The 23,027-nt window shown below is 45.0% G+C and overlaps 1 protein-coding gene across 3 annotated transcripts in view; it reads right to left on the bottom strand.

Annotated features, from left to right (window-relative positions):
* Window positions 1–20,565, bottom strand: part of SLC22A23 (solute carrier family 22 member 23) — a gene marked incomplete at its 5' end in the record, with an annotated part of 111,537 nt that extends 90,972 nt beyond the window's left edge. For all 3 annotated transcript variants that reach the window (XM_080611197.1, XM_080611196.1, XM_080611198.1), the window contains 2 exons: window positions 2,708–2,811; window positions 20,032–20,565. In XM_080611197.1, coding sequence (XP_080467323.1) covers window positions 2,708–2,811; window positions 20,032–20,565 — 638 coding nt within the window. The remainder of the gene's footprint in view (window positions 1–2,707; window positions 2,812–20,031) is intronic.
* Between the last annotated feature and the right edge of the window lie 2,462 nt (window positions 20,566–23,027).

Genomic DNA, 23,027 nt, shown 5'->3' with positions numbered 1-23,027 from the left:
GGTAAATAACTAGGGATACAAGCAACCCCAAGCTTTTGAAGAATCTGCAATCCACACAGTGTGATATGCAGATGCATCAAAAAGATATTCCTAATGTTGTCAGAGTTACATCACAGGCGGGAAGGGGATGGTTTGATGACAATATCTCATCTTCTCAAGCTCCTACGCATGTACCTTGCCACCCTGAGAAGACTAAGCTTTGCTCTTGCAGCCAATCAGATTGTTCTTTCCATGACATTCTTTGCAGGTTTTCTCTTGGTCTTGGGACCTGAATTGGCGCAAAGGCTCCAAAACCCACCAGGACGGGTGCAAAGCACAGGCAGCACTGGGCAATGACAGGCAGAGACCTACTGTCTGGATGCTACATGACCACCAGAGCCCACCTGCTCCAGAAGGAAGCCTTCCACAGAGACCTCAACAGCCTCTGCCCAGAGCAGGCAAAATTGCCTACACTGCTATGCCTGTTGAACAAGTACCTTATTCAGGCATTAGAGACAGCCAGTCTTCACACAGCCAAACTAGTTTACAGATGTTCTTCTTACAGATTCTTCACACACAGCTACCCCAGCATGCAAACCTGCTGTATTTTGAGCAGAGACCACTTAGTTTACATAGCAAATAACCTTAATACACTCTATGCCTTTGTCACATAAAGCTTTAAAAGCCTTCTTTCAAAAAGAGAAAGCAAAGCTCCTAATGGTACAAAGCATCTCCTAATTATCTAAACTGGAGAGTGGTACAAGTTAAATAAAAACAGATTTTTAAAGTCTGTAACCCTTTCATACGTTACTCTGTCTAATCTCTCCTGCTCTTGCTTGGGACCAACATCCTTTTTTTCTTCTTCTCTTTTTACAGTACAATCCCCTTTGTATCCATCTCTCCACAGAACCCCCTGACTTACTAGAAATTAAAATTGTGATTAAATAGCAAAGTAAATCCTATTTAGGTCTTCTTTTATCAGCCCCAAATGCTACTGCTAAATGACAGAAAGGCTATCCAGCGCAGGACCTCTGCTGCATCAGTTATTTCAGATGGCAAGGATGGGATCTGAATTGGAGCATGAGGACCAGCTTTGGTGGTAGCAAAATGTGTCCTTCCTGGTCATTCATGAAAGGGCAAGAGGGTCACTGTACCCATCAAAAGATACACTTTTTCTCCTATGTACCACAGCTGGAAACCAGATTCTCCTTAAGCTCTCCTGAACTCACCAGACAAAATAAAACAGAAAACAAACCACCACAAAGAGAGAAAAATACCACAATTCCACATTTTCATACCAGGGTAATTTTCTGCTGCATTAACTCAGCTAAACAGCTTGCTTGCTTGCAGACGGGTCGAACAAGTGCACATGGCAGCACAAAGTACACACTGGAGACAGAAGTGGATAGAACAGCAGGATGCTCCTTTTGGTGTCAAGAGCTATCTGTTTACTGCAATTTTCTGTTGAAGCCAGTGCCTTGGGCAGTAAGTTGTTCACTTATTTGTAACTTATTTGTCAATTATAGCAGGATTTTCCTAACTTGGGAATAAGTCTGCTTTCTCCACACTGATTCCTTTTTAGGAAAACCAAGCAAGATCCCTCATTCATTTCCCCAATATACTTTCTACATGTTTGTAGAGCCCTGTTTTACTTCGGTATTTTAATCAAATACAACTGTATTTCATCATGCATGTTTCCTTCATCACTGAAAAGCCACGATTCCTCACTTGCCGAAAAACTTTTAGTGACTTATTCAAGAATTAAGATGCAATTTTGCTACAAATGCTTGAGCCAAATTACTGCGTGGCTGCAGGAGGTCTTTTCTCTCCCAGCTGACTGGTGAGTTGCTGCAGCTTTGTAGGATTTCCCTAATAGGGAACTCTTCTTCCTTTTCTGCTTTAATGAATGGCAAAAGAGTTAACTTGGGGCCATCTAAAGCACCAACATTGGCAAGTGTGCTGGAAGCCACTGAAATGACTGGGACAACAATGCAGAGCTATTGTTTTGGTTGCTCCAAGTTTCTATTGAAATCACTTGAGTCATGCCTTTAATTTCCGTTCCCCCCTTCTTTTGCACTACAAGACCATTTCTTTAAATAAAAGCTGAAATCTCAGCATAATTGGGGTATCCAATAAGGCTTTCACTACCGCAATTTAAGGAATTGCACTCTCTGCTAGCAAATTTAATACCCAAGTATTAACAGCACATAAGTCAGCGATTCCTAAACACTACATCGCAATGTTTGCTTAACAAGAACTTTAAAAATAGAACAATGGAAAGGTCTGCAAAAAGTAGCCTTCTACCCACCAAAAGGTACTGTGTAAGCACAAGGCTGACATTACATTAGTCTTGTATTCAGTCAAATCAATCCTGCCTCCAATTTCCTTTGGCCCCATCTCTTGGTTAAAAACCAAAACCCCAACCTAAAGGCTTCACTTCTCTAATTAGAAAATACTTAATTCTGTACTAGCATCACAGATGTAATAAACTGTGTCACTGGAAAATAACTAAGCCAACTATTAAATAGTTTATTTATCTTGATATAAATTACTCACGTTCAAGCAATTAACAGACAGTTTTAAACTGTTTATTCATCATGCTTCTTTCAGAACCTGAAAAATCATTATGCAAATGTTCTTCATGAACATACAGTAGAAGGAAATTGAAACAATATTTGATATTGTTATTTATTTGTATTCACATTGAATTAAAATATTTTTCACTTACCAGTCAGCTATACATCCTGTTATTAAGTGGCCGAAGATTAATCCTACCAGTAGAGAGAATTTAGCAATGTGGACTTTCCAGGCAGAATCACAAACTAGATCCCACTGGAAGAAAAGAAACAAACGAACAAAATCAGATAAGCTGAAGTACATTAGTTTCTCAGGTGTGTTTAGACATTCTAACATTGATGTAGAGTTCTTCCAAATTTCAACCCTAGCATGAGTGCATGGAAACGGCAGTGGAAAGCTTTCGCCCTCGTGTCAAATCCCAGAACGCAAGAAGAAGCTAAAGACTCATTTACTTCACTGAGTTTTATCACACCCTTAATTATAAAATGGCAACATCCAACAAGTATATCTCCCCATTTCCAGGACACACGAGTTTAGGTTAAGGGGCATATCTCCATCAAAAACTAGTCGTACTGGTATAGCTGAAGCATTTTACTGTACCAGCCCCAGAGACCTACTACCTGAGCCCTGTAAAGCCCAGCAGCAGCAAGCCCAGCAATTTAAGAGCAAGTTCTCCAGCTGACCTCCTCAGGACCACCTGGAAACATGGAGAAAAGCAGCTGTTTTGCCACAAACCCTTGATGGCCATTAGCTCCAGATTCCCATGGACAAGGCATCAAGACACTTTTGCTTTCAGAAACACATCCCCATTCCCCAGGTGGTGGAAGGGGATGAAGACTAACTAATGGCACAACTCACCAGGTGAAGTCCTGGTATGGACCTAGACCAGGAAACTAGAGATCCTGGCACAGCCACCTGGCTTCTTGGGACAGCAGCCCCCACAGCAACATTCCACGGCTCAGAGATCAGACAGGGGCTGAACCCCTACACTAAAGCTATCCCTGGAACTGAAATTACCTTTTCCATCCAAAGAAAGAGACAATTGACCTTTCCAGGCACCCTGTCACTAGGGCACTGTCTCATTCTCATGAGAAAGACAAGAGCAGCAAGCTTTCTAGTGAGGCTTCCCTAAACCCCAAGATATTTTCCTCTAAGGCATTAGACCAAGCCTCAGGAGAAGCAGGCTCCATTCCTGGATTTAGCCCAACACCCTCATTGTCCTCAAACATGTAACTTAATCTCTCTTATGTGTAAAGTGTGGATAGTACTATTATACCCTTGAATAAATGTAGGAAGATCTGTTTGCTCGTGGTTTGTGAAGTGTTCAAATATTGATGGTAATGGGAGCCATACACATTTCATGACAAATAAGTACAGCTAACTTTGGAGAGCCAGATACTCCAAATTGAAACTTCTCAGAATAAGAGGCTGTTTGTGTGTAATGTAATAGTAGCAGCCCTCTTGACACCAGTAACTGAAGTTTTATGACCAAAAACGCAAAGTAAAAGTATGCAATTTATTTTTAAAAGTCAGATCCAACTTCAAAAGAAAGCTTCCCTCAAAAGAGTTCAATTAGCTGTGCTACACTTTAAAGCATTTCCATGACGTACAACCCTTCCACAAATAAGGCTAGCTCTGACTCAGCTCTCTGGTTCAACATCACAGGAGGTGTCCTCCCTACAATATACCATCTCACCAAGTAGTATAGCATTCTTGTGCGACACAAAAGAAACATAACAGCTTTCAGGCTTAGCCTTTTTGGCTTAGTTAAATGTATTTTTTATATGTATGTCAGATCCTCCAACCTACAGACTGAAGGCAGTAGTATGAGCAAGTGTTTTTTCCACCAAATAGCTGTGAATTATTTGCAGCAAACAGCTCAGTGAGACAGTAAGAACTGCTCTCTAAAGATGTTGACTTTCTAGAAGAAAGTGGGGGAAATGTGATTCCTAATATTTGCAATTATAGAACCAATCTTCAGTTAGCAAAGAAAAATATCCGCTCAGACAAGCCACAAACAAAACAAAATACAGGAGACACATCTGAGCTCCAGGCAGGCTTTCAAATGCTCTGGGTTTATTTTCACAATCCAAAAGGTGTATACGCAACTTAAATCTGAGAAATCATTTTTGTTAGTAGAGAACAAATTAAGTTAATTAAAATCAGTCATATCTGTACAAGAACACTTTTTCAAAAGCAATCTCTCCAAGTTGCTAATGTTTGATTTTATTGCTGTCAGAGGAACGGTAATGTCATCCAAGTGGAAAAAAGAAAAAGCAGATATCCTGGTACCTTCTCATTTTCATGGCTTACTATTGCTCATCAAAGACAGCCAGCCCTTGCACAAGCCTCAGGCAGAGAATGTGCCCTACCAGATTATACATAGGTTCATGGTCAGAAGAGCCAAAGTCTCATGAAAGCCTGTTGTGAAATTTCTAGCCAGGACAACAGATGTCAAACCACTCTGGAACACTGGCACACGAAGTAACAGTTTAAAAGCAGAGGAAAAGTCAATCTATAAGCACGTCCTTCAGTAGCGTCTAAAATGCACCCACTCCTTTTGATAACTTATCTGTGAGTCACAATTTGTTTGTTTGTTTTTAAGGCTATTGCCCAAATCCCCAGCTGCTCTGAAAATAAAGACATGCATTTCCTTGCAAACCCTGCATCTGGCCCTTTCCTGCCCTCGGTTAAGCACTCATTCTGCAGGCCAGCATAAATCAGAGCCAACTCCCCAGGCTTTCAAGGGCAGCCTAACACTGGCACTGAAGCACACAGGCAGCCCCTGACCCTCCCCAAATCTCTTGCTCTCCAAAGCCCTCAGAACTCATAAATAGGGAAATGGTGAAATATTTCAACAATTGCTTCAGCACAAACTTCCAGAGAATCTGTCATGACCCTAAAACATTCAGTGCTAAGAGCTCAAGCGTATCGAGCCCATATTCTCCTCTGGCAGCTGCCACAAGCCAGAGAGGTCTCAAAGCAGTTACCCAAAATAAACTTGGTGGTTGGTACCTAGGTGGGTGCCACCGGGGCTTTTGATTCGCAAAAAGACAGAGCAATAAGGAGAGGGCACAAAAAGAAAAATGGAGACTGCAGTCAAAAGCAGCCTCAGGTAAAGATGACATTAATAGGACAAAATACATATTTAATAGCTAGTGTATCATCCCCACCCATCTTAACACAGCATCAGAGCAAAGCAGCAAGGCTTCGTCATGCTGAAAGTGCAGCAATTTTGCCATAGACCTGCACTCCCCTTTCTCCATGGAAAAGTCAAAGGCAGAGGAATGCAGCATCAGCTTTGAAGAGCTAGAAAAAAAGCAAGAACCATTATACAGCATCAGTGCTGCCTCACCCACTGCATACACCTGGGCTTGGCAGAGTTATGCGACATGTGCCCACACAGCACGGCTGTGCCCAGAGCCATGGCAGATCCTGCTGTAAGTGCCAGTAGTTTCATCTTGCAAACACCACACTCAAGATCTGCTCCATAGAGAAAGCAGTGACAAGTTTCCACGTCCCTGCAGAACAAAATGCTGGGCTGGGCAGTGCTGATGACAGTCCAAGTGGCACTCCAAGTAAATCTGCACTGGAAGATTGTTTTGGCTAGAGGATTACTGTCCAGTCTCCATCGCCTCTTACAAAAAGTAGATTAATCTGGTACAAGCAGAGAGACCACTAAATCCTGTAACTGCTCTGGCTGAATTCCCTGGTCTCCCTGATGGGGGTTACCAGCATCCAACCTGAAGGAAGGATGCTGCTTAATTTACAGTGCTATCTAAGATTCCTCTTTGTGTCCCTCGGTTTTGTTTGTCTTTCTGTCCTCCATCCATCCTCCTAATGCAAAAGATCTGATAAAATCACTTGCTAAACAAACAGGATAGCATTGTTATGCTGAAACAAAAATCACTGTATACAGAATATGCTGGTGGAAAAGGAACATTTAAAAAACAAAAGCTTTTTTTTTTTTTTCTTTTTCCACAGCAGTACAGCAATGTGGGCAATTTGCCACCTGTGCAGATGTGCAATATATTGAAAGTGGGGTTTTTTTTTCCATGTTGTGACAGCATTTTTTGTCAAAGCTTAAGGAGTCACACCTTCATGATCCTAATGTTTAACTGGTATCAGTGAGTCACCTCCCGTGCCCTGAGTCACTATGCTTCACATCAAGATGGAGGACTATTTGAAACCTGAGGTGCTTGGGAAGACATCTGGCAAAGGGCAATGCACCCAAAAAGTAACCATCCTTTAATGTCTTTACCAGGGGGGTAAATCTGGAGAGGACTCATGCAGCGAGTCAATATTCTCACTGAAGCTGTAAGAGTCATAAAAGTAAAGTCTACTGAGTGCTTGTTACTACAAACACAAGCTGTCACAGTTAAGGGCTCTGGCCTCAAAAGCACTTGTCCTCAAGAGGCCATAATGCTGTCTGTTGCATCTAAGCGCACTGAATACCCACTGAAAAAAAGTCATAAGATGCCCACCAAGGATTTGGTTTGTTCTGCCTTCACCCTGACAGCATGGAAAAGTGCAAGGCAGACTTTTTTTGTCCTAATAAGAGCAAAGAGACAGGAGGAGAGAAGCTCTGGTCCAACACCTGCCAAAAGCCCAGCACAAAGAGCCCACAAGAAGAGAGCTTGACGCATGCACACTTAACATCCACACTGTGGGTAGGGTTCACAGTCCATTTCCAATGACCGATGCCAGATCACTGTTGAAAGCAAGCAGACCCTTCACCAACCAGTCTGCAGGTGAATCAGAATTCTGCTCCAACTGCTCTCTGCCTTGGTTTCAGCACAAAGAGACCAGAGAGGGTCACCCGTGTGGCTGCCTTGGAAAGCTCTAAGCCAGGCACAAAGCTGCACCCTTGGTACTTCCCCAGCCAGGCAACACAGACTCTGTCCTGAGGCAGTCTGTGTGGAACTCTGTGTGCATGTCTTTATCCGACACATTATATGCAGCCTCTCAACCCCTACAGAAAAGGTCCCACTTTGGGAGCCCCAGCCTCTACACATCACGTATGCCACAGCTTACCACAGCAGCCTCAAATCCCTCCTGGGGCAAAGCCACAGGCTTCCCTGCACATTGGATGGAGATTTTAAGACCAGTAAATGAATATAAGAATCAATCATTTGTCACCGAGGTCTGTGTGCATTTGGTCTCATCTTTATTTGTTCTCTCCTTCCTGCTCCATCTTTTTTATAACGAAACCCTGATAGTTTTCCCTGCACAGCACTAGCATCCATCTTCTATATAAATACCCCATCTAGTGAGATTTTAAAAATCATGCGTTCAGATTCTCTTAGAGCGTTAAAAAAAACCCCACAACCAAACCCCAAACCAAACAAAAAACCCAAAACAAACCCAGAACAAAAAACCACCACAAACCAAATCCGTTGTTAGAAATAAGGAAATAATAAAAAAATTACGCTTTTCATAACAGTGCATGTAACAAAAAGCAAAACAGTCTCCAGGTGCTTGTTTTTCTGGAGGAAAATCTCCAAGTCAGCAGACAAAATGCTACCAAAAATCCCCAAACAAATAGGAAATAAAAAATGTCAGTACTTCTAACATAATACACCGACCACTAACGTCTTCTCCCCAGTACTAAAGTATCCAAGTAGTATCATAGCATGTCCCTGGACCTGCAGGCTTTGTGTCTCTCATAGCTACAGCTACAGGAGACCTCTGCACCAAAGGTTTCCTCCAGCTGCTACAAGGGCAAGGCTCTCCTCTCTTTCTTAACAACAAGGCAAAGATGACATGTTGGACACATTTTAACATTAAAGAAAGAGTATGAGCTCCAGGAAGTGGTGGTTTGATGCTCAACTATGTAAAAAATAGCTGTGCAGTTAAACTACACTAGAGGTTCCAGAAGTTGTAGAATCCCAACAGGAACACTTACATTTGGAATGGGTTTATTGCTGCAGGTGTCTACTTCCCTCTCAACCATGGTGGCAACAACAGAGCATTTAAACTATTTAACCTTCAAAACTCAGAGTAAAGATGCCTCTCCTTTGAGATCACAGCTAGGCAAAGCACCTCCTGATCTGTATTTCAAGTGTCAATAAAGTGTCCTTGAGAACACCTGGCATTTTTTGACCACCAGAAAAAACCAGCTGGGTGAAAGTATCAGGAAGGTCACATTTCAAAATGGGGACATTAAGAAGAGTAAAAGAACAAACCGAATAATCCTGGAAGACTCAAGAAGAAGGTATAAAAATGAATGATTTCCTCTTTCTTTGACCAACCACATTCTGAACCAAATATCTCCAAACTACACCTTTCCTTACATTTTCATCAGACACAACTGGACTTACTTGGAAAAACAGAAGAGTCATTAAAAATAAAACCAAACTGACAAAACCAAAACACTAGAACAACAACAAACCAGCTATTGAGAGGTTTTGTTGTTTGTTTTCTTTGAACAGCTACTCTAAAAGCCACCACCACCTACACTGGAATGTCTCTACCCATGACTTTCAAGCTCCTTCCTCTCTGTGTGATACTATACCTCCAAGTGCTGTGTCTCCAGCTTCATCATAAGTGAATGCTTTTGCTGAAAATCTTTGAGCAGTGCCTGAGTGCTTAGGACCTCTTAAAGATAAATCCTTCTAAAACAAATTTCTACTGAGCAAGTACACATTGGTATTTTGAGAGGTTTATAACCATTTGAGCTTGCAAGAATTTTTACCCAGGCAGCAAAAGAGATGCTGTTGGTACCAGAGTATCACCTTTTGCTCGACATCTGCCTTCTTCCCAAATCTGGGGTCCCTATTCCAGTACAATGGAACTTGTTAACAGATGAGAGGATTTGTTTTGTTCAGCTTCTTACCCAATTCATTTCCTTACAGTGGGAACAACATTTTCTTCACTTTTCTTTCTCGGAAACCAGTACACCATTTCTCACAATGGCAGACACCTGGCAGGGAAACCTGCAGCTCAGGAAAATCACCCGTGAACAGTGAACACAAGGTCATGTACACAGAAATTCTCAGGTTGCTTTAACTACAGACATGACCGACTGCCTGAGCAATGTACCATTTAAAAAACAGAGCAAAGAAACTACTTCTGACTACTACCACAAAGCCAAAGGTTTTGAGGACATGGTGAGGGAAGGGAATGGGGAGAAAGAGGAGAAGGCGTGTGAGCCAGAGGACATGTGTTTAGCAGTCTTCCAAGAAAGATATAATTAGATAGAGCAGTGTTGTAAGAAAGCAGTTTCATGTACCTATGAAAACAGCTTCCATCCCTGCAAACAGTACAGGACTGCACAGATTTCCCTAATGGTTTCTGAGGTGTAACATAAAGTTGCTAAAATACATCGTTCAAACACACATTTAATAATATGCATGACTTAGCTGTGAAATTTCCACATTAATTTTTGAAGTTCTTTTATTTAAGTCTGGTATTTCAGCCTTAAAAATGAAGCACACAGGCTCGGTGCCACACATCACTGTACAAACACCGATACATAAATCGGCACTTCCTCCTGGTTTGCAAACCAGCTCCATCATGAAGATGGGACACCTAAGACTTGCAATCAGAGAGGCAGAGATATGCTGCCTCATATATTAACTACCACAGGGTAACCTAGGCTGTCCCCAATGCGCTGCACAGGGTGATGCTATCCTGCTTGCATCCAGTATGTGCATGGTCTCACTACCACCACCCCCCCGCAGCAGAAACACTGTGCTGACAGAAGATGCATCATCTGCCGGCACCAAACAAAGAGTGCCAGGCAGGCAGACAAGCTGTACTGCACGCATCTGTGTGCCCTGTGTCATATCTAAAGCCATTCAGTCACGGCTGACCTGTAAAATCCAACTCCCAGCATGCTGAGATAGCTCAAGCAACACTGCAATCACAATACAAGCCCAAAACTTCAAATATGCAAAAGGTCACAAATCACTTTGTTTCAGAGCCAGTAAACTAACCTGGAAAAAGACTTCAAATAGAAAACTCTACACTAGATTATTCTTTAGCCTATACCATGAGCAAAAGACACCCCCCAAGCTATCCACCAAGTGCATCAGCAGAGTCCCAAGGCACTGAGATGCCACCTGAAACACCACAAAACTGGGAAGTTTCATTTACCCTTCAACTTTGCACTTTAATCAGTAGCAATTAGCCCTTCTGTTCCCAGCCTTGCTCTCATCAAGATCTGTTTCTTTCCCCACTGGGAGAGGGAAGAAGGAAGTTTGCTAAGTAAATAATCATCACTAATACGCTAACAATTAAAATATGATTTGTTAATCATATGACAGTCTTCTGAATACTCAACATGATTAAATCAATTTTAATAGCATCCATATACCACCCACTTCTCCATCGCTACTTTTTATTTTCAGTAGGAGTTCCCTTTATTCTGAGACATTTTGATCTTCTCCAACCTTCACCCTCCCCAGATTAGTCAACTAACTCGTTTCTCAGCTGATGCAATCTGCTTCGCTTTTTCCAACTCCATAAGGTTATCTAACATCAAAGAGTTGGGAGATACAAAATCTTGCTTGCAGCTTTCATTATCACTATATTCATAATTTTCCAGAGAGCAGGATCAGGATATTTCCATCTCTGTTTTAAATCTCTGAGCAGCAATTAAATACCTTTTCTACACATATTCTAACATCATTAGGAGCCACTGTCAAAAAACTGACTTTAATTTTAAATCTATTATTTGCTATAAGACCTGTAGCTCTTTGCCTCACTCCGGCTGCACGAAAAGACCAGGAGCAACAATGGCCATCACTTAGATGGACAGACATACATACACAGAAAAATGCTTTCTGAGTGCCATCCCTCAGATTTCAGCTTACAACCACCTTTACTCTGAACAAGGTGTGTGCTGCTGGGACTGACTTCACAACCAAACTAAATAAAAAGTTAAACTAGTTATCAAATTTATATTTATAACAAACCTAAGCACCATAAATAGAAGCCATACACAAACCCCTCCCTTCCCCCCCCCCCCCCCCCCAGCATTTTAGTTAAATATTAATGTTTGTTACAACCCAATTACCGAAAACAAGTTAACACTTTGAGGACTGGTGTTCTTCAGGCTGCCAAAACTATGCATGCATAAAACATACTCCATGTGTGCAGCCTTGAGAGAGCTGACATAACAAAACCTGATTTACTATCTTACTGGGCTTTCTTAAAAATGGGGGGAAACCTTTGAAATGTCAAACATGGCATAAAACTCTGAGATGGAAAAGACGGAAGGAAGAGAAAAGAGGAGAAAGCCATTTCTCATGAGAAATACTTGCTCAAAGTCACCATAGATAAGAAGATCAGACACCTTAATTTTGACACTCAATTACTGCTGCCATGACCCTGCCCTCTCATCATTTGAGGACTACAGCTATTATAATTCAGGCAAGAAGAACAGTAGAGGGAGAGGGGAAAAGGGTCTAGTATTAATTCAGAGTTAAGTAAATATTAAGGGGAAAAAGAAAGGAGGATAATATTCCACTTGTTTTACAAATTAAAATATGAAACTGGTCTGTCAAGCTCGCATTGCTCAAGCAGGCAATGTTTGACACAGCCCTGGGAGACAGAACAAGGGAAAAGGTCTTGCAGTTTATTTTACGTTCCCTATCCTTAGTAGTATTTGTAGGATGGGCAATAAGACATTGTCTACACATTCATGGACTTTGGTCTGGAGGCTGGGAGGAGACCAGCCAGCTCCAGAGCACTGCCGAGTAACTTGGAGACAGTACTTGAGCCAAAACGAATTCCTCTACAGCTGTCTGAAGCTGAAAAACCCTTTCCAGAGAACCAGACCACCCTGCTCTGAAAACAGTGCGCAAGGGTAACTATAAATCACACGCTGCTGGACAGGGTGAACATACCGCTTCCCTGCATCTCATAAGTAGCATTCCTGATTCTCCTGGCTTTGCTACTTGTGAATTCAGACAGGCATCCCAGAAAGGAGTATACGGATATATTCACTTATTTAGTCTTTTGTTCTTGTGTTTCAGTAGGGCAACTGGCATTTGGGGCTCTCTCAAATTAAAAGACAGAATAAAAATCTTAAAGCCCAAAGTGTTGAATTTTCTTCCTGGGGAGAAGATGAGTAAAAGGACAAGAAGAATTTTAAAAAACCCAAATCAAACCAAACAAAAAAAAAAACCAAAAACACATCAAAAAAAAAAAAGAAAAAAGAAAAAAAAAAAAAGAAAAAGGAAAAAGAAAAAGGAAAAAACACGTTCTCCATAGGAGTCAGTCCTACTCAGCCCATCATCCCCTGAGCACATTTGCCCTTGCCTCACCAGCTCACAGGGCAGACAGGAGCTGCCACTCAAACACAGACACACACCACAGCCAGCTCCTGATCCATCTCCCACCATGTGGGAATAGGCACGGACCTAACTGCATGTTCCCAACAGGTATGACATGGCCTGGATTGGTGGAAGCTACTCAACATGCACACCAATCATCACTCCCTGCCAGGTTTTATGGGTTGGTGGCACGACAAGCTCTACAGCACCCACACTGGGCAGGCGCAAGCATGACTCCAGCATGGCGCTGAGCAGCTATCAGATGCTGGCACTGGTTTTGCCTGGATACTTCTGCAACACACCCCAATGACACATTCTGGAAGGAGCCTGAGTGTCCTTTCTCCTTCCTTCAGGTCCCTTCCTGCCCCCTTGACTTTAAAAGGGAATTCAGAGTACACACAAGGTTACCCACTGTCAAAAGTCAACTGGAAAAAAAAATATAAACCCGAATTACATTATGAGAGCTAAGCACACATTTCAGAGTTGAGGCGACCACAGCTCAAGAGAAGATGTTCTGAAGGAATTCAGTGCAAGAATTGAAAACTCAGCATTGCTGCAAAGCTGCAGCAGCATCTTTCCACAATAGAGTTCTCATCTTCTACACACTGTCTACAGCAAACCCCACTCCTTTCTTCTACAGCAAGATCCCAGCCTAATGAATTCCACAGTTACTTGCGGGTAACCCAACACCAGCCAGGCTGTGCTGCAGAAGAGCAGGAGGAGGAAGGAGTATGAAAAGGAGAGAGTGAGAGCAACTGTCCCAAGCAGGGATGCCAGGTAGCAGAGGGGAAACCAGGCAGAAACAAATAGGCTGACAGGGAAAACAAACGAACAAGGTACACAGAAGCACTGGATCCCTTTCAGGGTTTTCTAAATTTAGCAGCTTTCTACCATTCATTTGGAAAGCTTAAATTTCAGACTTTGCACCATTAGCATGGCCAAAAGTTTTTTAGTTAAGGAACACTCTAAGCCTACTGCTATTCCAGATGTTATTTCATTAAAAAATTATCCCCTTCATGTTCAGCTGGCCTGTAACCCTTATCTCAGCATTACCATCAGAACTGTCTCCAAGTTAGATGCCTTCCTAAGCGCCAGTTCCCCCTCTTTGACAAATACTTTAAGAAACACATGAGGTCATCTTTTATAATCACACTCTTGTAGCTAGAGTAAGAAGAGGTAAAACTGTTAGTGCACTTCAGAAATTTAGTTTTAGACTGCCTAAACAGCAGGAAATAAACACTGTAGCCTGCATCTTCTGCCACAGCACGGGCAGGGTCCATATATTTAAACCAAATGACTGAGATACAGGATGTAATAGGGAGTGGAAACAAAACCAAAAAAAACCCCAACCTTTTCAAACATCACGTCCACCCAGGAGGATAAAAAAAGGAAAAAGGCAGTTGTTTGACATACACACAGAAAACGAGGAGTATGAAAGGCTAAACAGCAAGTCCTGGAAAGCAGAGAATGACTTTAAGGTACTTCAATATAGAATTACCTTCCCGGAAGAACATTGTTAGTTCTACCAATGCTACAAACTATTTATGGTAGTCTGGAATCAGTTTACTGTATCCAAAGCACATTATTTTAAGGATGATAATAAACATTAACTCCACGTGCATTCCGGCTAGTGGAAAAAAAAACCCATACCAGATAAAAGCTAAGACTACCTGAGTTCTCATGTCGGGACTGCTGTTAACCCAGTCTCTGTTCTCTTGACCAACTGCTTCAGAATTTTTTGTCCCCTACATAAAGTGCTCCCCCCCCCCCCAATAAATAAAAACGGTATCTAAGCTCACTGAACAAGTATTTGTAGTCTGTTTGCATTCTACTTGGTTGCCTGAAGCACCTGATAATTTGCTGTTTCCAGGCAGACAGAGGACAGTTCTTCACTCCAGGGAAGTTGCAGGTACTGTTCCCAAACCAGCCATGCCCCTCCTTCATGCCACTCAGACAGAAGCTCACCGTGTTGTTTTAGGGTGTTGTTCAGCAGTGCCCTGATAACCAGGAGGCTCCCCATCACTGTGTTATGGGGCCTGCCCATACACACTGCAACTGCAGCAGGACAGGCCGTCAGCTCTCCTTGCTCCCTCTTTAACAAGCAGATTTTTCAAGCCAGCAAGCACTCAGACCAGCAACCACTAACTTTATCAGCTAGCTCGCAGAGGGAAGAGGGGGGGGGGGGAAAAACTTGGTATCTCTCCCATAGCTGAGGAAGCCATAAAAAAAGAAGTAATAGAAGTTTGCTCTGGTCTGCCAGTATCTCTAGATACCTCTGACCACAGGGGCTTGTTGACCCTTTCACCACCCGTTAGGAGCAGAGTCGCTTCAAAGCCTTGTCACAAAGAAATTATGAATATTCTGTTTGCCCATGGCAAGTGTTTGCCTTGCAGGTCCCTACATCTCCTTCAATCTGTGTAAGAGAAGAAAAGGCATGGGTGATTATTAGCTTCAGTCTCGCTGCTTTTGACACAGCTACTGGACTGGCTACAATAGCTGGAGGTTTTCATTGATTTGGGACTAGACAGAAGCCAGTCAGCTGGGAACCAACACTGACAAGACAAATCCTGGCAGTTGCAGGTAAGAAAGAGAAGCATCAGCATTTCTGAAGTCTCCTTGCAGAGACCAGCCAACTGGAGGATATGCAGAAACAAGTGAGATGCCAGGCACAAATAGGAGGTAAGGGTGGCACAGCTCTTATTTTGGGAAGGACTTTGTCAGAGTTGTCGTGGTTTAAGCGCTAAGCCCAAAACAGAGTAATCCCTTCAAATTAACTAACTCTATATTCTGAAAGTCCACTTTAAATGCATGCCTATCCCTTACACCAAGAACTATCACCTCAAAAGCAGTGCCAAATCATCACACAGATTTGTTTGTTGCACCACTTCTGGCTACTTGCAGATATCTGCAGTAAGCCCATGAGACACCACCACAGTCTTGGGCATGTGCCACTGCACAGAGCCATTTCACTTCATTAACCCAGCAGAAAAACAAGAAAACAAAAAAACAATATTTAAAAAGTATTTAAAGAAGAGTTTTCTATCAGGTCAGTGAGCTGAAGCAGCTGGAGGTATATCCAGAAAGTGCCAGAACTGCCATAAAAGCAAGGGAAAGAAAGGCTGACAGGGCACAGATATCTCCCCTTGCAGAAGCAAAAAACATCACATCACAGCCCAAATCAATCCAAGTTCACACCAAGAAAGCACTGCCCCTAGACCTTTTGGCTCTCCTGAATTAAGCTCTACTTTTTTGGCAGGCTAAGCCAAACTGGCACAAGAATGATTGAACCAGTGGCAATAAGTAAAATGATGGCATGTTACTTGGGAAAGAAGATGACTCAACCCAAATCAAGTGGGAAGTTGAGAGCCAAGAGAACAGCACTGCAGCAAAACAAGGCATCTGGAGCAGAAAGGCAGCCACAACAGGAATTCCCTTGTGACTAGACATGAAATATTATTACATAATTGCTCTGGGTGATTAAAACGCAGCCTTCAACTAACCACTTCCCTCTACGCCACCCCCAAGAGGTGGAACGAACTGGAACTCTGCAGGTGCCTGCAGAGGGACGCTGTGCCATCAACCTCTGCAATTTAATCAAGCTTTGGTCCTTGCCCATCGTCAGCTTTTGGGGTCCATTATACAAATTAGCATCCAGAACAACAAACCACCCCACCACATAATGCAACCGAACACAATGGACAGGTCATCCTAGTAACGGAAGGAAAAAATCCAGCAACCATGAATCCCGTAACCAAGAGCTTCAGTGAAAACTTTGCCCCAAGATTACAGCTGGCTTTGCATACGGTCAGAAGATCCAGGCACTAAATAAGTTAATGAGAGAGTTAGAAAAGTCCCTGCTAAGTACACACTCCAGCTTCCCACTAGGCTTCACGGCTAACGTATGTTTAGTTGTCATTATGTTGCGTATTGCGCGAACACTAATAACTTACTTGAAGCATAACTTTGCAAACGGGTAAAGTGGGACCTCAGGGTTTCCCCTAAGGCAAAAAAAGGACAGTATTCCTCAGCATCCTTTCTTTGGACAGTGGCAAGATACATGGACCATTTAAGACAGGGTTGGTCTTTTCATTAGCCTTTTGCCTAAAAGCTAGTTCAGGCTACATCTCTCTCAAACAATATACATGAACTGTTTAAAGCAGTGTGATAATTGTGATGTTGTGATAAAGAACAGATTAAAATCCTCAAAGAAGCATTTAGCAGTGAAAAAGCCTTACAAGTGAATTGTCCTAAAAGAAGATATTTATGTACAAACCAAGTTAAAGTCCAAGATTTATGTACCAAGTCAGGACATTAGCTTAGATGGGTGATTTAATGTGGCCACTGGAATTCCTGTGGTTAAATTATGCATCTGACCTCTTCACTATATGTATTTCAACAGTGTTAAATAATAAGCAGTATGTCCTTTATTACCATTTCCAGTTCTAATGACTGGCAGCACTATAAAAAGCACCGTTCCCAGTGACTCAGCCAAGGAGGTCAGGATAATGGCAGCACCTAGCATGGCAATGCCACCCTCTATGAAAGGTGCAAGGCCATCCCTGGCTCCAGCAAAGCCTTAAAGACAAGCAGGGCTAAGCAAAGCACACAGCAGAGCTGGAAAAAGCAAGATCTTCATTCCATCAATCCCAGCAGGACAAAGGATGGGAGCAAATGGGCACCACGGAAGGCAGAGCTGAGAAAGCCTGCGCAGAGAGACATCATCTGATGAAGGGTCTCCACATTAAGAGAGAGGCTATAGAGATGGTGAAACTTAACACAAAGGACAGCTATCTGCCCCTGAGGAACAGTCTCACAGCGCAGTCTCATGCGCATGTACATCAACAAAATGCAGAGCAGGAAATACGCTTTCTGCTAAATGACCACAATTTTTTAATCATTTCTGCAGACAAAGCAATGATGGAGTATTCACCCAGTGATTAATTTGGACCGTTAAAGATGAGAACAACAGGATTTACTGGCCAAACAAAAGTGCATTTTTTGTTAATATACTTTTGGCTGTCTTTATGATATTTCAATATAACCCCTGGCTACTACACAGATGAGTCTACGTTAGACTAAGATTTAATAAAACTCTCTTTAGAAAGATGAGAACATTGCTTAATACATTACAGAAACAAATGTATTTTTGAGGGGAGTTAAGAGAGATCTGAACATTCAGTCTTCTGAATTCATCCAGGGCAGCTCTTTCCCACAAAGGACAGTGAAGATGCATGTAAGAGGAGTCAGCAGTTACAAGAATTGCTCCCACAGTATCAGAGCTCCTGAGGGTTGATATGAAAGTAAGCCCAAATTAAGCTACATTGACATTCTGCCTGGGTTTTCCCTTTTTTTTCTTCACTGGGATACAAAGAGACAGCACAGCCACTCAGAAAACACCCCAAACAAAATCAAAGCACGAACTAAGGCGGAATCCTGACCCCAAGAAAACAATCTTATTATAATTAGATGGGATTACAAATCAAAGCCAAAAAAGATGCCAAGTTTCTGGAAGCGAGCCTACAACAAAAATAAAAGCTCCACATTGGAAAAACCCATAGTCTCAAAAGATGATTACTATTCTTTCTAATAGAAAACAAGACAGCAGGGACCACAGATGTTTATTTACCCCTTAAAATTGATCTGCCCTTTACCGCAAGTTCTTCCAAAGAACACTTTTTTTATTATTTTTAAAGAAGCATGCACAATGGCCTTAACTCTCTTAACTTAACTCTCCCTTGACCTTTTGTGGCCAACTTGACAACGACCTTCAAAAGACTCCACCATTTAAAAAGATTTTTTTTTTGTTGCAGTTTTACACTAAAAAGGAACATTTCAAGATTTTTTTTCTTTTTCACACTTAAGCTTCAGTGTTAAACCCTAAAACATATGAATAGCTCAGTCTCTGGTTATAAACAGAAAAAAAACTGCCTCTCTTAAATGTCAGATTTTATTATACACTTCTATATCACAAACCACTCAAGTCCACCCTGTGCCTGTGTTTTTCTCAAGAAAGGAGCATAGCTGGGTTAAATCCATTCTGGATTTAAGGTTTTGAGGGATTTGCTTTACCTGTTTTTCCCCTGTTGCCCATGCTTTCAAGGGACACAAAGAGAAACCAAAATGATTTTCAACAATCAAATGCAAATGTGTGCCAGTTACCCAAAGCACAATCATCTGATTATCGCTGCGTTTCTTTCTCCCAACTAGACAAACACAGTTAATACAAAACACTGCCCTCAGGCAGGAAGTAATTTTTGCTGATCTTAGGAGGGGGTCTTGAGATTAAAGGAACTACTTTCGTGGTGTAACAGTTTCATTTCAGATTTCCAGGAGTTCCAGCTGCCTGTTCACACGAAAGAGGCCCATCCACAGGCGGCAGGGCTTTCACAGCACTGGTACCATACACAAACCAAAGCTTTCAGGTGAAAAGGCCTTTTATTTTGCATGCACTACTCAGCAAATATGAAGTAAGAGCAGAAAGCAGCGCAACCCTCCTCACTAGAATTTTTCCACCTTAGCTATTAATGTTAGGCAGCACAAAACAGAGCAGCATGCGCTTCTGCCTCTGGAGTACAACAACTTGTGTGAGACATTCCTTCCTTTATTGTTCTACTGAAGCAGTTATGAAGAGAATAAGTAAACAAAGAGAATTCAGTAGAACTTCGTCTCATTTTCCTCCCAACAGTGATCGTCTCATCAGCTTCCCTAAAATTCAACCTGGTTTTAGGTTTGTACGCCTGCATTAGTACCCTTGCACAAAGATGAGGGATATCACCAGCAGAGCCTTCTCCACAGCCCTTTCCCCTCACTCTGGCCCTCAGAGTCTTTCTCACAGACGTCCAGGACAGCACAGGTGCCATTGCTGGGATCCCAAAAAGTCACCAAGGATCCCACATCAGAACTTCCAGCTCAGTGCAGCAAACAGTGCCCAGGTAACAAACCCACGGGATGGACACCTGGAGTGACACCCTAGGAGGGAAACGACTGCAGGGACATGAGATTTACTCCCAGTCGGAGGGTAACCCACAGGACAACTGACCTACTCGGCAGCAGCACAAACGGACAGATCCGCATTGTGTCCAGCTGCTTCCTTCATCTTGGGATGAGCGGGGTGCTGACTGGGGCCAGGGTAGGGCCGAGGGGGTCCGTGAGGGCAAGACAGGGTGGGGGGCCTGACGGAATCCGCCTTTCTCACCTTGCTCACGACGTTCTGGACGAGGCCGGCTCTGATGCGGTAGTGCCACTCGTGGCAGTCGCACTCGCTGGCGTTGCCCCCCGCCGGGGTGGGCAGCCCGGGCGGCGGGAAGATGCTGCCGTTATCGCTGCGGTTGGTGTGGCTCGGCGCCAAGGACACGCTCCAGTTGCCTTGTCCGTCCGCCTCCCGGCACCAGAAGTCGGGCTGGTCCAGGAGGAAGGAGTCCGAGAACTTGCTGAAGCCGATGAAGAGAGCTGGGACCCAGGTGAGCAGTACCAGGGCCCGCTGGTACCTGCCGCTCAGCCCCCCGAGAAAAGGCAGCACAGAGCCATCGTAGTCGAGGAGCAGCGGGCTGCAGGCGGCGGCGGGCGGCGATGGCACCGGCACCGCCTGGATCTCGGCCCCGGCGGAGCCCGCGGCGGGCGGCCCCGGGGGAACGGCGGCGCCCCCTCCTCCGGCTCCCGGCACCGAGCCGTTCTCCTCCGGCAACGGCCGGCCCCCGCCGCCCGCCTCGCGGCGCCGGTCTATCGCCATCCAGCCACCCGGGGGGGCTCACATAGGGGGGAGCTGGGGCAGCCCCGGCTCCCTCGCGAGTCCTTCCTTCCTTTCTTCCCTTCCTCTCTTCCACGCACACACACACACCTTACAACGTAATATATTGCACACACGCTCCTAGCCGGACCCGGCAGGAGACGGATGAAGGGGCGGGGGGGGGGAAGGGAAGGAAAAGAGGGGAGGAAGGAGAGGGGCGAAGAAAGGGGCAGGCACCGATCCCCTCGCTCGCTCCCTTCCTCACCCGCACTCTGCGGCCACGAACCGCTGCAGCTGCCAGCGGTGCCCCCCCTCCCCTTGCCTGTGCGTCAAGCTGCACTCATCCCAACTCTCCCTTCCCCCCTCCGAGTGGCACCACCGAAAATAAAAGGAAGGATCCAGCCGGATCCGAGCATGCAATGGGCCAAAGGAGAGGGAGGGAGAAGGAGTGGAGGGAGAAAAGGAAAAAGAAAAGCCGCCACCACCACCCTGCTAACCAAAGCCTGCAACAACAAACCAAGCAAAACCGGTGCAGCAAGGCTCTACGAACACGCCTCCTCTCCCGGTTTTGGTGAGGAGGAGGAGAAGGAGGGAGCAGAGGGAAGGCAAAGGAAGGAGGAGAGGAAAATAACAGCTCCCGACGCGGCTTCCCCGCTTCCCGCACAGCTAAGGGTCCCCCTCCGGCCGCGGCAGCAGCGGCGGCGGCAGCCCCCAGCACCCCCCCGCCGGCCCCTCGCAGCCCCGCGTCCCGCACATCTGTCTCCGCAGCAAGGGGCCCCGCCGGCCTCTCCGCGGCCCGGGCTGCGGGGATCGCCACCGCCGTGCGCCTCCCGCGGCAGCCCGCCCACTCGCCGATCCGACCCGCGCCGTGCCGTCGGCCGCACCTCCAGAAGCGGACAACCCGCCCGACCCCTCTCCCTCCTCCTCCCCGCAGCCCCCACCTGCCCGCCCGGTTCGGCCCCGCCGCCACCGCCCTCCGCTCCGCCCCCCGGTGCCGGGCGGCCGCACCTGCTCCCGCCGCGCCGCGCAGCCGGCCCGGCCCGGCCCCCTCCAGGGACCCGCCGCGGCCGGGGGCGGGACGGCGCCGCGGGGCGGGGAGGGAAGGGAAGGAGGTGCGGGGCCGGGCTCCGCGCCGCCCCGTGGTCGCGCTCGGCCGGCGGGCTGGGGCAGGTACCGGAGCGGGTAGGCGGATGGACGGTGTAGAGGGCCGGGGATGGAGAGAGGTGCGCTGGATCTGCAGCGCGCTCTTATTTCCATATCAATTATTTAGCGGTATGCCTTTAATAATGCAGCGCAGCTACAGCTGGCGGGGCTGGAGGCACCGCTGCGGGAGCAGCCAGTGGGGACTGAGGAGGGGAGTCCGGAGCGGGACCAGACCTGCGGGGAAGAACCCGCAGTTGAAGGGAGCGTTTGTGAGATATGGAGAGATGCGAGATGTACCTGTGTTGCTTCAGTCAGCCTGTGAAATTAGTACCCACTTAAAAAATTTAAATCATACCAATACCTTGTGTTAATTGTGAAACAGACATTTCAAATTTGTGAAGGTTATTTTTACGTTAAGCTAAATTTACTTCAGTGTGTAAATGTCTCCAACTATTTTCATCATGAAGCATAGCCCATGCATTACTGAACTGAGCAGTTATGTTTTTCCTTTGTGAGAAGGGAAAGAGAGACAACAGATCAATATAGGCTTCTGCACATCAACATGGCTAGTGAGCAGAAGATACTTGCATGCATTAGGACTGGCATCATTATTGAGTATAAATGGAAGAGCAAGTTGCTGGTGGATTTTCATTTACTTGAGCCAGTCTCTGCGAGAGAGTACTGTACATCTTCCTCCCTTTAGCTCCTTTTCTTACACAGGACACCAGAAAGGTTTCCAATCTACTGGTGGGTCTGGATCCCTTTTGTAGGGCTTTCCTCAGCACTGCTCAGAGGGATGCTTGGCACCAGAGCAGCCCAACAGCCTCCCCAGAGGTTTATGGGACCAACCAGGTTGGAAAAAGCTTTAAGATCATCAAGTCCAACTGTTACCCCAGGACTGCCAAGACTACCACTAAACCATGTCACATAGGGCCTCATTTAAATGGTTTTTGAACACTTCCACGGACACTGACTCCACCACTTCCCTAGGCAGCCTGTTCCAATGCCTGATCACCCTTTTGGTGAAGAAATTTTCCCTAATACCCAGTCTAATCACCCCTGTCACAGCTTGAGGCTGTTACCTCTTGTTCTATCACTGGTTACTAAAGGGGAAGAGACCAGCCACTTCCTCACTCGATCTGCCTTTCAGGTAGCTATAGAGAGTCATAAGGTCCCCACGAGCCTTCTCTTCTCCAGACTAAACAACCCCAGTTCCCTCAACTGTTCCTCGTAAGACTTGTGCTCTGGGCCCTTCACCAGCTCCATTGCCCTCCCATCTGATCTAAATACTCCTGGGTGAAAGGAGAACCTGGTACTCCCTG

The sequence above is a fragment of the Psittacula echo genome (genome assembly GCF_963264785.1).
Source record: "Psittacula echo genome assembly, chromosome: 2".
Lineage (NCBI taxonomy): Eukaryota > Metazoa > Chordata > Aves > Psittaciformes > Psittacidae > Psittacula > Psittacula echo.
This window is presented reverse-complemented; position numbering and strand designations above follow the sequence as displayed.